This window comes from Rattus norvegicus, chromosome 1, assembly GCF_021556685.1.
Source record: "Rattus norvegicus strain SHRSP/BbbUtx chromosome 1, alternate assembly SHRSP_T2T, whole genome shotgun sequence".
NCBI classification, from domain to species: Eukaryota; Metazoa; Chordata; class Mammalia; order Rodentia; family Muridae; genus Rattus; species Rattus norvegicus.
In genome coordinates, this window is record NC_141534.1 from 81,056,170 (window position 1) to 81,070,466 (window position 14,297).

Genomic DNA, 14,297 nt, shown 5'->3' on the forward strand with positions numbered 1-14,297 from the left:
TTCCTGTCTACTGGTCTTCAGCTGGGTCCAGGTTACTTTGAGCAGAAAAGTTGGTCTTACCTGTGGTTTAGGGCCTAAAATCACTCCTCCGGGGCTACGTTTCAGCTCTTCATGAGGGCAGCAACCAGAAGGGCCAATCATAGGGTGTACCTCTGGATATCTTCCACTTGCCCATGGAATGTGGTTGTGGGTGGGTCTATCTCCTCTTCTTTATTATCCTATAATCCCCCATCATCATTCAGTCCTTTTCCAGATCATCACTTTTGACTTTTTGTGACGAACTTAATTTAACCAGGACTAACTGTATTATTATTGGATTTGATCCTGGTGAAGTTACCAGTAGTCACAAAACCAAAGGTAATGAAACACTTTCATTTTTGATTCTTTTATGTACACCTAAGTTTCATGGAGTATTGCAGAATGCAGGGATGGAGAAGATCAGTGAGTTTACTGTGATACTGTGCTTTTTAGTAATGTCAGAAACTATACCCATAAAATCTCAACATCATTACTTCCTAAACATTACCTAAACAGGGACAACACCAATACCCATGATAAAGTGGTTAGAGAAAAGCTAATGAAGCCTCAACCCTATGATTAAAAAATTATAGGCAACTCAGGAATGCTGAAAGCAAGAGAAATAGTTTTCTCCAGGAAAACTACTTCAATAGTTTATCTAATACCTAATGGTCATCTTGAAAAAATACATACAAGTACCATTATGTGGACTGAACAGGTAATATTTCAGAATATATATGTATATGCATATCTGTAAGTATATATATGTATATATACAAAAATAATCATTGAGCAAAGAGACAAGAATATGAAAAATGATGAACAAATATATGTGAACATTTGTAGGGAAGAAAGAGAATAGAGAAATGATATAATTATATTAAAATAGAAAAGGTCATATTGAAACCTATTTTATAACACACACACACACACACATCTATGAAGTTTAATTTAATCTTGGTTACTCTATGCAAAAATATACTTCTCCTGTAAGAAGCCATAGAATACTAAGCAGAAAATTCCAGTGCCAGATGTCGGATACCCTCTTTGTCATTACTGGTCAGGGAGAACAAGACATACCCCAAATTGTACAAATTATTGCCATTATTCTTTTTTTTTTGAGTTCAAAGTCGATTTCATTTATGTGCTTTTCAGTCATTACACAATGTACAGACATGATCCACTGAATAGTTTATGCTCCACACAAATGGTTAAACAATGATTTATGAAATACTAAACAAAAAGCTTCTAGAAGCAGAGTATCGTTTCCTGCCCCCTCCCCCAAAAAAATCAGCTTCAGGCATACATTTGTGTTTATGTCTATTCCTTGAGAATGTTACGTTAGCAGTGCATAAAGTTTATTCCATAAAAAGAGCTACAAGAGAATTCGATTTTCAAGAGACTCGATGCATTGTGCTTTCAGATAAAAATCCCAAGAGGAAGATCAGTTGCTGTGACAACAGTTAAACACACAGACGTGAGACGCCAGAGAACACTGTCAAGAAATGGAAGTCATTGTGCTTAGGGGGCTTTTTTCTTTTTTTGGTAAATTTACTTGAATAAGTAAAAACTTAAAAAACGTCCCAGTGACTGATATAAAATAGACACAGGTATTTAGGGCTTTCTCTACTTGGCTTAAGAGTTTGAAAGTGAAAAAAAAAGTCATGTCCTCAGAAACTAATTGTCATCTGACATTCCTAACCAGGGTGAGTCACTTACACTCAGGCAAGCAAGGGGCTTGGGAGAAAACCAAAAAGTGATTTTCCCCTTAATACATTAAGGATTAACCAGAAGTAAAACCAGGATGAACCAATTAATTTTAAAAATGCCTACCTTTCTTTAGAACTCTCAGGCCAAATAGGGAAAGCAATCTACTGTGAGGGGCCTGTTCTCTGAACGACAGCCTGTTCTCTGAACGACAGCCTGTCCTGCAGTTCACGAGATAATTTTAAAACATCTTGTCTTCTGTCACGAGTCCAGGGTAAGCATGATCCCTCAGTAAGTACCTTATGTTTCCAACCCCCTCACACACTGACTATACTATATTTGCTTAAGAAACCTGGCAGCAACTCCTTGTAATGCTAGGAGGAAGTCTATGATTTACATAGTAATGTCGGTGCTTGTGTCTAGGCAATGTCACTTTATGTTCAATCAGCTCAGTTGCTCATATAGGCCTTAAAATTTGAAGGACCCATGACCCTTATCAAAGTGACTTCGAAATCAAAAGAAGAACAATAACATTGAACTAAAGTTATTTGCATAATAGGTATAGAGTTTAAAAGAATGTCTTCAAATAATTTCCTAGATATCAATCGCTCAGAAGTATCTTTGTTAGATACTTAACATAAAGTGCTACAGTCCTTCAAATAAAATTATAGACTAATTGAAAATATATATTATACATTTGCAGTTATTTATAATCATTCCATAATTTGTAGTGTGTTAATGGAGTGGAAGAGATAAAAGGCAGTCCACATTCATATTTTAAGATAAATTTACTTCAGAAGTCAGTTTTAATCCTTGTTCATGTTCTAAGTATAGCCATTGTGATAAGACCACTCCCAGGAAGACAGTTAGCAAACTAGGTCCTGAAGAGACTGCTCTGTTTTCTGTTAAAAAAAAAAAAGGACAACAATCTCTGAGCTTCTAAAACCAACGAGTAAGACAAACAGTGGCCAGCAGGCATCAGTGTTCCGCATGTGTGTTCTGCCTCCGTCTTCGCCACCATGCTAATTCCATGAAGACTTACATCCTGCATATACAGAAGTCCATCATGTAAGCTTTAATCATTATCCACTGGCTTGTTTAAATGGCTGGTTGACAGGACTGCTCAAAAAATACACTCTCGGTTAAGTGCTCCTTTATTCTCTTCTCCTCTTCTTCCTTTTGTTGTTCTTTCGCAGATGGGAGAAGAGTAGCAATAACCTCTTTCCTTCCTAAGGCTTTCCTCTGGCTTTGTTCTGAAACCTGGAGACGGAATTTGTCTATTACACCATAGTGACAGGATTGAACATCTCAATGACGAGTGACAATATCCACACAGCACTGTGGCTTCACTGCACCAGCAGCATCAATGACAACATACTTATTTGGAGTCGTACACAAAACTTTGAACTTTAAGGCAAACTCATAGGGATTGTACAGAGTCAACACTTGCTTATGTGTTGATTGATCATCTGCATAAAATATTAGCTCCGTGGGAAACACAAAGACAGGAAGATTCCCTTCCACTAACTCTGGTTGTCTTTTTTGTTGATGCATTGGCACTGTATCCCCCTTGCTGCAGCTTCTGTCTTTACAGTCTCAAGTCTATTTTGGACTTTCTTAGATTCAGTTAAAAACTCCAAAGCATTTTGGCAATCTCAGCAACACTGGCTCCTCGGAAAGCAGCTGTGACTGCTCCCTGCTCCTTTGTCAGAGTCTCCAGACTGCCTATTGCCATTATTCTTAATAACACTGTAGAACCAATTGTAAGATCTTATTGTTGAAGACAACAAGTACTTTGAATATAAAATATGGAGACATCAAACAGGTATCTACCAGGGAACATTCTCTCCTGGACACATTTCATAAGGCCAAGAGGTGCTGTGAAGGTTGTTTGTAGGAGGCATAAGCAATCTCACCCATCACAGAAATCAATAAAATAATGATTTGTCTGACACAATATGACTGTTGGTATAGTAGTGGCTTGGGAGTTAAAGAGGTTAAGCAACAGATTCTAATTGGACTTAAGGCCTGCTCCACTGGGGAGAACCTAAGCCTAATATTGTAATTTGGTCAAGAGCTTATGTCTGAAAGGCCATTGGTCTCAATATTATTTTATTAAAAAGACACAATATTAAACTGCTTTCTAAATATTTATCCTTATACACTTAGAAGAGTACAACTCTCATATCTCATAGCAAAACACCCTTTATGCAGCATATGATAATGAATACAGAGATGCACAACTGGTCAAAGTGCAAAGAATAAGTGACTTGTGGTCCTTAGACTTATCTAGAACATCTCTTCTTCCTATATAGAACATCACATGCTCTTCCTCAGAAGGCCCAGACTGCAATGTGGAAGACAAGGAAGGATTGTGAGAAATAAGGGGTTTAAATGTTGCTGTAAAATAGTCTCTTATGAACATAACTGGAACATTTTACCCATTAACTCATAGTAGCTGTGAGTCACTGGCACAAGGTCTACACAAGGTGAAACAACTCAGGACTACAGCATGGAGAGGAAAGAGGCTCACAATTCCTGTTGGAAATTGATACGTGCTAGGGGAAGGAATGTCATATACTTCCATCCACAGCTCAGGGATCATTGCAAAAGAGGAGACAGAAAAAAGTAAAAGACAGTGGATAACTATAAGGAAATAGTGATTTTTAAACAGCAGGATAGCTGTGATTTTAGACCCACATGCACAATATCAAGCCAGACCAAATACCAACAAAGAAAGAGGAGATGGGCATGAAGTCTCCATCCTGTTGGCAACTGATAATTGCAGGGAGAGGGATAGTCAGTTTTCTTTAAGGATGTGACTCATGGTAAGTTGATCCTACTCCAGTTGAAGGCCATACATGCAAGTACCACTAACTTGCTAGCTTTCCCTGTCATGTCTGTCCCTGTCCCTCTCCCTGCCCTTTTCCCTCTTCTTCTTCCTATCGATCTCCCCTTTTCTCTCCCTGTTCCTATTCATATTCTACTGCTAGGAATGAGGTCCAGGGCTTTGCAAGTGATAAATAAGAACTCTGTCATTAAGCTGTATCTGAATCCTTATTTTATTCATTTGTTTTTCCAATAATTTATTACTTTTTATTCACTTTACATCCTGATCAGAGTCTTCCTCCCTCCTCTACTCCCTGTCCCACCCTTATAAATTCCTGTCCATCCCTTCCCTTTTTCTTTCTTCTCAGAGAATGTGAAGCTCCTTGGGTTCCACCCTATCCTGGGGTATCTAGTCCCAGCAGGACTATGCACATCCTCTTTTACTGAGGTCCAACCAGGCAGTCCAGGTTGGAAAGGGGATCCAAAGGCAGGGTACAGTGATTGAGCCAGCACTTGCTCAACTTTTTAAGGGACCCACATGAATACCAAGCTGCACACCTGCTGCTAATATGTAGGGTGTGTAAGTCCAGCTACTACATGCTCCACAGTAGGTGCCCCAGAGCCACCATAGTCCCAGGTCAGTTGATTCTGTAGGTTTTGTGGTGTACTTGATCCCTTTGGCTTGCTCACTTCTAACCTATACTCTTTCCCAAGGCTCCCCAAGCTCCACCTTGTGTTTGGCTGTAGGTCTCTACATCTGTCTCCATCTGCTGCTGAATGAATCCTCTCAGAAGGTAGTTATGCCAGGTTCCTGTCTATAAGTATAGCAAAGTATCATTGATAGTGGCAGGAGGTGGCTTTTTCCCATGGGATGGAACTCTAGTTGGGGCAATCATTGATTGGCTGTGCTCCATCTTTATTCCTGCACATTTTGTAGGCAAGGCACATTTTGGGTTGAAAGTTTTTTTGGGTTGCTTGATGTCCCCCTGCCTCCTCTGGAAGTCCTGCTTGGCCATAGGAGGTAGCCCCTTAAGTCTCTATGTCCTTATCTTGTAGGAATCTCAGCTATGGTCACTTCTATAGATTCCTCAGATCCTCCTCCATCACAAACTTCCAGCTAATCACCAGACATGCCCATTTATATTTTTCCTTTATTCTTGAGAAGTTCATACATTTAAATTCATACAATAAAATATGATTATATTTAGCCTTTAGCTTCCACTGCCCTGGCCCACAGGGCAGTCAGTGGAGGTTGGGGACAACCTAGGAGAGAATGGGGGACAAGAGATGCAAAGAAGGATGCCAAGACAAGAGTCTGATAAAGGCAACAAATATTATTTTTCCCAAGGCTGAATTTATACCATAGCAGGGGTAACAGAGGGAGGGGGAAATGGGCAACTTCTACACAAGCTAAGGACACAGTGTTCTTGCGGTCATCTGATGTCAACAGGATGTTGGTTTCTCAGAAAGGTCACAAGTTTGTCATATCATTAGGCATCCTGACCTCCAGATTTGTATTAGCCTTCTGAAGCTGGCTGGGGATTTTCCATTGTCCTGACCTCTTAATGAACCCAGTAATACTTAACTCTATAATATTAACATCAATAATAAAGGGTTTTAAGGATATAGCTCCCAACATTCTGCTGCAGCTCTCCCTAAGTTCACCTCCACAGCTCCTTCTCCTAACTTCATGTCTTAAAAATAGCTTTCTAAGTCTACCTAGTCCTGGCTATATGTGGTGGCTGTGGGTCATTTATACTTTGAGACAGGATCTTTCTAATATGTTAGGTAGGGCATTGATCCCAGTCCTTCTACTTGCCTGGGATGACTTGTCATCATGCAGAGCCAGTGGCTTGTCTTACTTCACCATTTCCTCATCTGGAATAGTTGTATTTTTTAATTCTATATTCTCATTATAATAGACAAACAAGGCCATTGATTTTGAAGACATTTTGTTCACTTGTGCATTTATTCATGGATCTGAAAATTCTAGTTTCATTGATCAGTGTGCCCTGGTTACATTGTCATTCAATTCACAACATTTCACTTCATTTGTTTCTCACTTTATGAATTGTTTATTGAGAAAGATTTAGCTTTATTTACAAAATATAAGGATATTTGTTATCTCTGAACAAAGAATAAAGTGTATTCCCAAAATTCTAAGAAGTTTCTGATGACCCATGATTCATGATGGCTGCCATTAATTAAACAGAGTCCACTGGAAACAAATACTGTCTTAGAAAATTTCTAGTTTTCATTCATGGAATGTTGGGTCTGGGTCTTCTTCTTGCTTTGGCTGCTTGCTGGTCTCAGCGGTTGTCATATTCCTGAGTCCTGCTGCACAACTGGGCGTAGGTTACAACCTGGGTCTCTTTGGGTCTCCAGGATGTAGTATCCTGGAGTGGGATAGAGTTGGAAGAAGGTATGTGTTTAGTGTTAATAACTTATTGGGTTGGAATGAACCTGAGGGAAAAGGTTCCTGACAGTGGGAAATTTCTACCTTCCGAAGTCTGGAGGGTTTCACCTGGGCGTACACAATTCCATGGGGGTCTTTATCAGGTGGGTTCTGCAGCAAGGAGACAATAAAGTGGATAAAGTGACTCCTGGTTCTATCCAGTATCTTCTGTAGCCAGGAGATGCTTTAGGAATTTAAGTCACATTATTTCATTCTTGAAGGGGCCTTGAAATGCTTCCCCCAGAACTTGGGGAGTCTGGAAACTTCCTTCCCATAGTTCCAGCCTTTTATTCTTACACAGATTCCTGTTTCCTCAGCTCCAGCTATATCTTCATGTCTGAAGTCCTTTGCATCTACTGCATTTTCTGCCTATGTGTGCCAGTGCATTAGTTGTCTGTGTGGACTTCTTCATTCAGGGTTAAACTCAGAATAAACCTAGTCAGAATTTTCTTTTATGATTCACACTGACCCTGTGTGCCTCACACACTCTATATCTTCTGTTTCATTTTCTACACCACTAACATTCTTCAGTTATACACCTCTCATTTTCTAGCCTTGAGGTAAGCTTAGAGTAGACAAGGAGCTCTGTTCTTTTCTTTGTTCACAGACTCTATGAAGATCCAGAAGAAAAAATGATCTCAGATGTAGCTTATAGTTCCACACATTTTTGTAAATATGACTACTATTCTGAGTTATTTCATAACTTTAATTATTTTTGTATATATGTTCTAAAAACACTTTCCCAACACTTTGTGATTCCTTACTCTTTCCTTAAAGCTATTCTACCTGCTTTGTGGGTTATCCTACCACATAGTTTCTCTTCATCCTAGCTCTACCCAAACAGTGTGGTGTCCCCCCAATTTATTTTCTTCATTTCCTCTTTCTCCACCAGACAGCTGCTAAGATTAACCAAATGCCTGTTCTTTTTTTCTTTTAAAGCCTAATAAAAATTTCCTCAAACTTATAAAAAAGAAATTCTCTGTGGATAACAGGGTGAGTGAATATATGCGGATTGGTGTGGTGGCAGTGGCAAGGGCTCATTGACACAACTGTCCTTTTAAAAGATAAAGCGCCTGATGCTAAGCAACAGACAGATGACATACATTCAGAAAAGAGGCTGTAGAGGAGGTTCACACAGTCATAGGGAAAGCAAAGAGATATCATAGTTCACAGAGTCAAACTCTTCCAAAATGGAGGGGCCCTATGTAGTTCTTACTTATACAATGTACTATTAGGCCAAACATTCTTATCAATGTGAATGGGGCAGGAATCTCACCCAACTGTCCAGCTCTCCATTGTCCTCAGATTGTGTGTTTTTCACAGAAGCATCTGTCATGTCAGAAGAAAGGAGGCAATTCTTAGCTACAGGGTCTGGTATCTCTTTGACTCAGACCCATGTCCTTGTCCCATGGGTTTCCTTGTCCCAAGGAGAGAGAGAATCAGGGAATGTGGTGACATTTCTAGATCCATTGTGAAAGTTCTTTCTCTCCAAGTGCTGATCCAAGACCCTCCCCATCAGTTCTCTGATTCTGAGGTCTAAATAATCCCCTTCCCCAGATCTCTGTTATTCTCACACAGGTATTTTTCATTGATGGTAGCATCTGGGCTGGAGCTGTGAAGACAGTGACAATCAGGTAGAAATGAGGTATATGGCAGATAGGAGGCTTTAATCTATGGACAGAAATTACCTCTTCTGGTGGAGTCTATCTCTGTATGTTGTTTCTGGAACCCCTGAAGTCAATTGTAAGTTGGCATCTCTTTGAGCTGCATGAATTGAAAAAGCATCAGCTAGGAAGGCTCCACCAATAGAAATTTTTGGAGGAAAAAAGGGACTGTTAAATCCCTTGCTATGACCATACAAATACTCAGGGAGGTGGAAAATATTGCAATATCTTTGAAATTTGTACATGTCTTGAGATTATGTTTTTTTCTGCCCACCACCTCTAGACATCCAAGGCACTCACACTATACTTACTAGCCTTCTTTTTGCAACTATACCGGTATCGAATGAGGATGAGAAGAAGCAGGAGTAATAAAAGTAGGAGGAATGACACCAAGACTCCAGTCAAAATCTTCTGGTATGTTTTCAGTCCTTAGGCACAATTGACATCATATATGACAGAATGATGTTGTTTACCCAAGTACCTATTACATGACTAGGCCACTCAGGGCCTCCAATATGGTAACTATTCAACATGGAAATATAGTCTATATAGGTGAGAATATTATGGTTCACAGAGACCATTTTATTTGACCCATGTCATTTAGAATGAATATAAAAAGCTGGGGCTTGAACTCAATAGTAAATATCTAGCACCAGCTCTGAGTCTGCTCCAGTATGCTGTGCCACCATATTTGTGGCAAAGGGGACATAGTGATTTCAGAACTGGGATTTGATGGATGAGCCTCCTCCTTACCCAGGATGTCACAGCCAAAGAAAGCATTAGGAGTAAATTAAAGGTATGGGCAAACTTGTTCCTTTATATTAGCAGAAATCAAGAAAAAACTCAGAGAAAGTGACTTTCCCTCATGTCTGAATCTCAAAAGAACATTTTAATCTCCCAATATTGTTCAATAAAATTAGGCCATGGAGCTAGAGCATAGGAAGAATCTTTGTCAGAAATTTCAGTAACCTAAGTGATCAGAAGTTCCTCTAAAGGAAGGTCTGAAATTCATGTTGAGAGAAATTAAACCCTAAACTGTGGAAAGAACATATTATCTAAGTCACAAATTCAGATCTCCTACTTTCTTAACTTCTGTAAGATGCTATAACCACCTCCCAGGAGAGATTTCACTTACCATCTTCAGTGTGTGTAGGAGACTGGTTCTTGGTTTCTGCCAGAAATTGATGGAGAGATGAACATTAGAGTTCATAACACTTTACTATGTTTGTTTCTTTCTATCTCAACAGGATACTAATTCCAAAAGAATATTACTCTATTGCAGACAATATTTTGTGTCTCTGGGTTCTTAGATATCTGTGAACAGCACAGTTCAGCTTACCAATAAAATACAAAGCTTTTATCATTGAATATATGGGAAGGATAGAGACTACAAGGGACTTAGAACTGCCCAACTGAATCTGTGCAATACCTGTACCAAAAGCCTCTGGTGTCCAACTATTAACATGAATCTGGGCACATGGTTTTAGGATAATGAAGGAGAGTGTCTGCCACTGAAGAAGGTTCTTATTAGGTTTTGCTAACTTAATATAAGCTAGATTAATCTGGAAAGAGGCAACTGCAATAGATAAAATTAATCTATCATATTGGACTAAAGGCATGTTAGTGGAAAGATTTTTCTAATTTATTGATGTAGGAGATCCCAGAACACTGTGGTTGAGTCTAATCATGAGTGATTAGACCTGGATGATGTAAGAAAGCAAGACTGCAAGCCATTGGCAAGTAAACATGTGAGCTGTGATCCTTAATTCAGTTCTTACTTGCATGCCTACATCTAATTGCTTTCAGGGAGCTCCATACAAAATAAGATGGAATAAACCCCTTTCTCACTGAGTTGCTTTATTGAGACCATGGTGTTTTACCACAAAAATAGGAAGAAAACTAGGACAGAGACATTATATGATCATTTCATCAATTGTTGATCATTCTCAACTGTCACTGCTAAATTACAATGAGTCATAGAGGAAGTCACATGAATAAGGGACTTCTGACTGCAACCCTGTATTGGGGTGTGGTGGTGGTGAATGTCTTTTAAACTAGACAGATTTTTAACCACAGGGTTTTCTCCCTCATATTCAAGGCTACAGATTATATTAGGAAAAAGACCCAAGTGACCCAATAAACTAAAGTTGATAGGGGTGTGTGTGTGTGTGTGTGTGTGTGTGTGTGTGTGTGTGTGTGTGTGTGCTGCTTACCTGATACCATGAGGACAAGGGGATCACTTGATTTCGACCACAAATGTGGTTCATTTCTAAAAGAGCCATAGCATCTGAATGTTCCATTGTGGTTGGGAGTAACAGTGTCCAGAACAAAAGTAGCATGGAATGGTTGGTTGTCATGTCGTTGTGAGTCCAGGGTCCATCGAAAGCTGTCTTTTCCGTCCTGGATCAGAATGAATCTGCCAAATCCCATGGATGAGCTACACTTAAAGGCTATGGAAACTCCAGAGGTCACATCAGAACTGGGCCAGACTGACAGGCTGGGATTTGTATAGGCTCCTAGGATACAAGGAGCAGTATGTGAAATGAACTAGAGCTACCCATATTGTCCTCCAGGATTCGACTCTGAGGAAAGTGCTCATGGAGAATAGATTTTCTTATGAGGGAGCTGTACTGGGTCCCCTGAGTGTCCTCTTACCTGTCATCACCAGCTCCATGGCATCACTGTGCTCTGAAAAACCAGCAGCACTCTCATAGTAACACTTATATGTGTCTGCATAAGTGGTTGTCATGTATTGAATGTTGAACTTAGCCTTATTCCTGGTTTCCAGAGGGAGTTGAGTGTCCCAAGGATTTACATTTCCCTCTTTATACAGATGATACTTCTGGGCCTCCCAAGACCCCTGACACCAGATAGTCACAGATGTATAAATGGCAATCATAGAGCCTGGCTCGGCCCAGATGATGGGCCTTGGAAGGTGTCCTGCAAAGAAATCAAAGGCTGAATCCCAGTACACAATCCTTCAGACAATAGCTCTTTGCACAGAACACTCCCAGGGAACAAGACATTAGCCCTTAAATATTTTCTTTTTTATTACTGTTGTGAGGAACTGACTCATTAGAAAGTGAAATAAAGGTTTACTCATCAGAGTGAAGAATCAAATACTGGGATGGCTGGAGTCACTTACCTGCCTGTATTTTAGTCCTGTGTTCCAAAATGAGACCTGGAAGAAAAGTTTTCCTCAGAGCCTTTTCACATTTAGAACCAGAATGGATTCCCTGGGGTGTCCATGTGAAATTAAATTGGCTATTGAGTAGGTTCCCTTTCAGATTTAAGTGTCCACCCCCCCCCCTTTCATAACTCACCAAGGTACAGCAGCATGGTGAGCATGGAGATCATGATGACTCCTAGTAATGTTTGTAGCTGTGTTCTTGGGACAGTCTGACCATGTTCTGTAACATCAGCCAATATGCATCTGTCATATTCTGGGCAGGTCCTTCCTGTCATGGGTTTTCAACATCATTTCTATTGTGGGAAGGAAACTTCTGTATTTTCCCCAGTACAGATGACTATGTAAATACTCAGGTCTCTGAATTGCTTTTAGAGAAAATTTTTCTCTATTCCTCACAGGTTTTTAGCTATCCCTCTGTTTTCCAAGCCAGAGTACATTAATTTGTAATAGTGTTTTATTTTAAACTAGAAAAATTGTAGATCCAGGTTAAGAAATGTGATGTTGGTCAAAACCTGTACAGTGTTCTAAGTCAAGACTCACTCATGCTCTTTCAATTGGAGGACACAATCCCAAGGAGGAAAACTGAGTCAAGTTAGATAAGGTATGTTTCATAGCAGGTCTCATCTCATTTCTGACTAAGCTCCAGTGGTTGTTTACAACTTTGACCAAATGGACCTGATCCACTGCACACATGGTCCACTATTTTACCAAAGTCTCTTCTCACTTTTCACTTGTTTCACCCCTTTGTCTACAAGTTTGCATCATCAAGATGTTTCTATTCTGTTGAGATCACAAGGCTTAAGTCCTCCAAGATCTTTAACTTAAGTACTTTCAGGTTCCAGAGGTTTAAGTTTAGATTCTGGGTATGAAAATGAAGGCACCTTTGAATTTATTATTCAGTTTAGTACTGAAATTTTCCATTCTTTTACCTGAAATTTGGTGACTGGCTTCTATTAGGCCAGAGACATAATAATAAAACCATGTCCTGCACATGCCTATGCATTGTGGAAATTTAACCTTTGAGGATGACATGAAAGAAAAATGGTGCTTCCCTTTTCTAATTTTAGTAGTTGTAATGTCAACATATATTTTTCGTGGACTGGACATATAAGTACTTTATTATGGGAGATGGGAGGTTTTTGACAATGTTAGTCCTTATGCTATTATTCTTTCTTGAAGCAGAAAGATGAAAGAAAAAGGGTGAGAGGGTGTTTTGGTGACATAGGTTTTTAAAAATTTCCCAAGTTCATGTAAGCAGCCTTCCAAACATATTTTGGTTGTGTAATCACAATTACAGTCATTGGTTCTCCACACCACATTTGGAAAAAAATATTTGTTTCTGCCAGTGTGGCCTTATGTGGGGGGGGGGATATTAGAATGTTTTGTCCTCTAATTCAAATGAAATTGCCCAAACTAATTGTGTATCCAATCAAACACTATGTTCTCAAAACAATTTGTGTCTCTCTATATATATTAAATAAGCTACGTCCATCAGCATTTATGTAAGTACATTTCAGAATATGTTTTTGGAATTCTGCAGACATAAAGGAAAAATTTGGATTTTTCTCAATGCTGAAACAAAATCACCAGCTTCTCTCCCATTTGATCTCATCAAAAAATAGTGGAGAAAAGGGTATACCTTATAGATGAATGGATGGAGCTTGAAATTCTTGTTCTGAATGACCAGACCTATACCCGCAAGTAAAAGAATCATATGTTTTCTCTCATTTGCAGGTATTAGCCTTGAAACATCATGTTTACACTTCATTTAGAATAACCATGGAAATTAGTAATTAGTCATGGGTCATGCAAGTAGAACTTAAAGGGATGGTGGATACAACAAGCTATCACTATGGAAAGAAGAGAAATTAAGTTACAGCAAAGATTAATGTCAGGGTATGTGTAAAGATAGAGTGGAACTTGGAAAAGTGTGTGTGTGTGTGTGTGTGTGTGTGTGTGTGTGTGTGTATGTAGACATAAAGGGATTTCAAAATTATCATATGCAAATTTCCTCAAATATACACATTGATATTTATTGAGCATTTAATTGGAGCTATCATTAAAGGGTAACAAACCCCATACTAGACACCACAGGATAAGAAATAAATGTCCCAGAGTCAGGATATCTTTGGAAAGCCTCATCTCTATTGCTTGGCTTTTAGTGTATTAAAAGGAAAAACTGGAGAAAAAAAGCAATCATCTGTTCTAGCTGCCTGTGAACACTGAGAGCTAAGATATGCCTGGCCCGGAAATCCATACCAACTCGCACAATATAACAAACAAAATAAACAAATAATGTGGCATCAAGTAATCACAATCCATTTGGCAATAAGTCTCATTCAACAAGTTATATCCAAACCTGGTACCAGTATTGGGGTCAAGAACCTGTAACTAGACATATTATGCACCATAGAATTAAACATAGTACCATAAC

General features: G+C 39.2%; 1 protein-coding gene and 1 pseudogene across 12 annotated transcripts; both read right to left on the bottom strand.

The window, feature by feature from the left end:
* Positions 1-2,408: 2,408 nt before the first annotated feature.
* On the bottom strand, positions 2,409-3,406 carry LOC148007222 (motile sperm domain-containing protein 1-like; annotated as a pseudogene). Its single transcript, XR_015649730.1, has 2 exons — positions 2,835-3,406; positions 2,409-2,630 (listed from the first exon to the last, which is right to left on the bottom strand). The product of XR_015649730.1 is annotated as a motile sperm domain-containing protein 1-like (transcript).
* Positions 3,407-6,504: 3,098 nt separating this feature from the next.
* On the bottom strand, positions 6,505-12,085 carry Lilrb4 (leukocyte immunoglobulin like receptor B4). Of its 11 annotated transcripts, none has more exons than NM_001419406.1 (11): positions 11,997-12,074; positions 11,819-11,854; positions 11,329-11,613; positions 10,887-11,189; positions 9,809-9,844; positions 8,985-9,101; positions 8,698-8,773; positions 8,584-8,621; positions 8,286-8,338; positions 7,055-7,120; positions 6,505-6,950 (listed from the first exon to the last, which is right to left on the bottom strand). In NM_001419406.1, exons 1-11 carry the CDS (start codon positions 12,028-12,030, stop codon positions 6,864-6,866), a joined length of 1,131 nt encoding a protein of 376 aa, NP_001406335.1. In that variant the 5' UTR covers positions 12,031-12,074; the 3' UTR covers positions 6,505-6,863. The 11 variants fall into 11 exon arrangements, 6 of the variants coding, with proteins under 6 accessions (NP_001406335.1, NP_001013916.1, NP_001406336.1 ...); XR_015682921.1 differs by having other exon boundaries at positions 6,606-6,950; positions 9,008-9,101; positions 11,997-12,085; NM_001013894.2 differs by lacking the exon at positions 8,985-9,101.
* Positions 12,086-14,297: the final 2,212 nt, after the last annotated feature.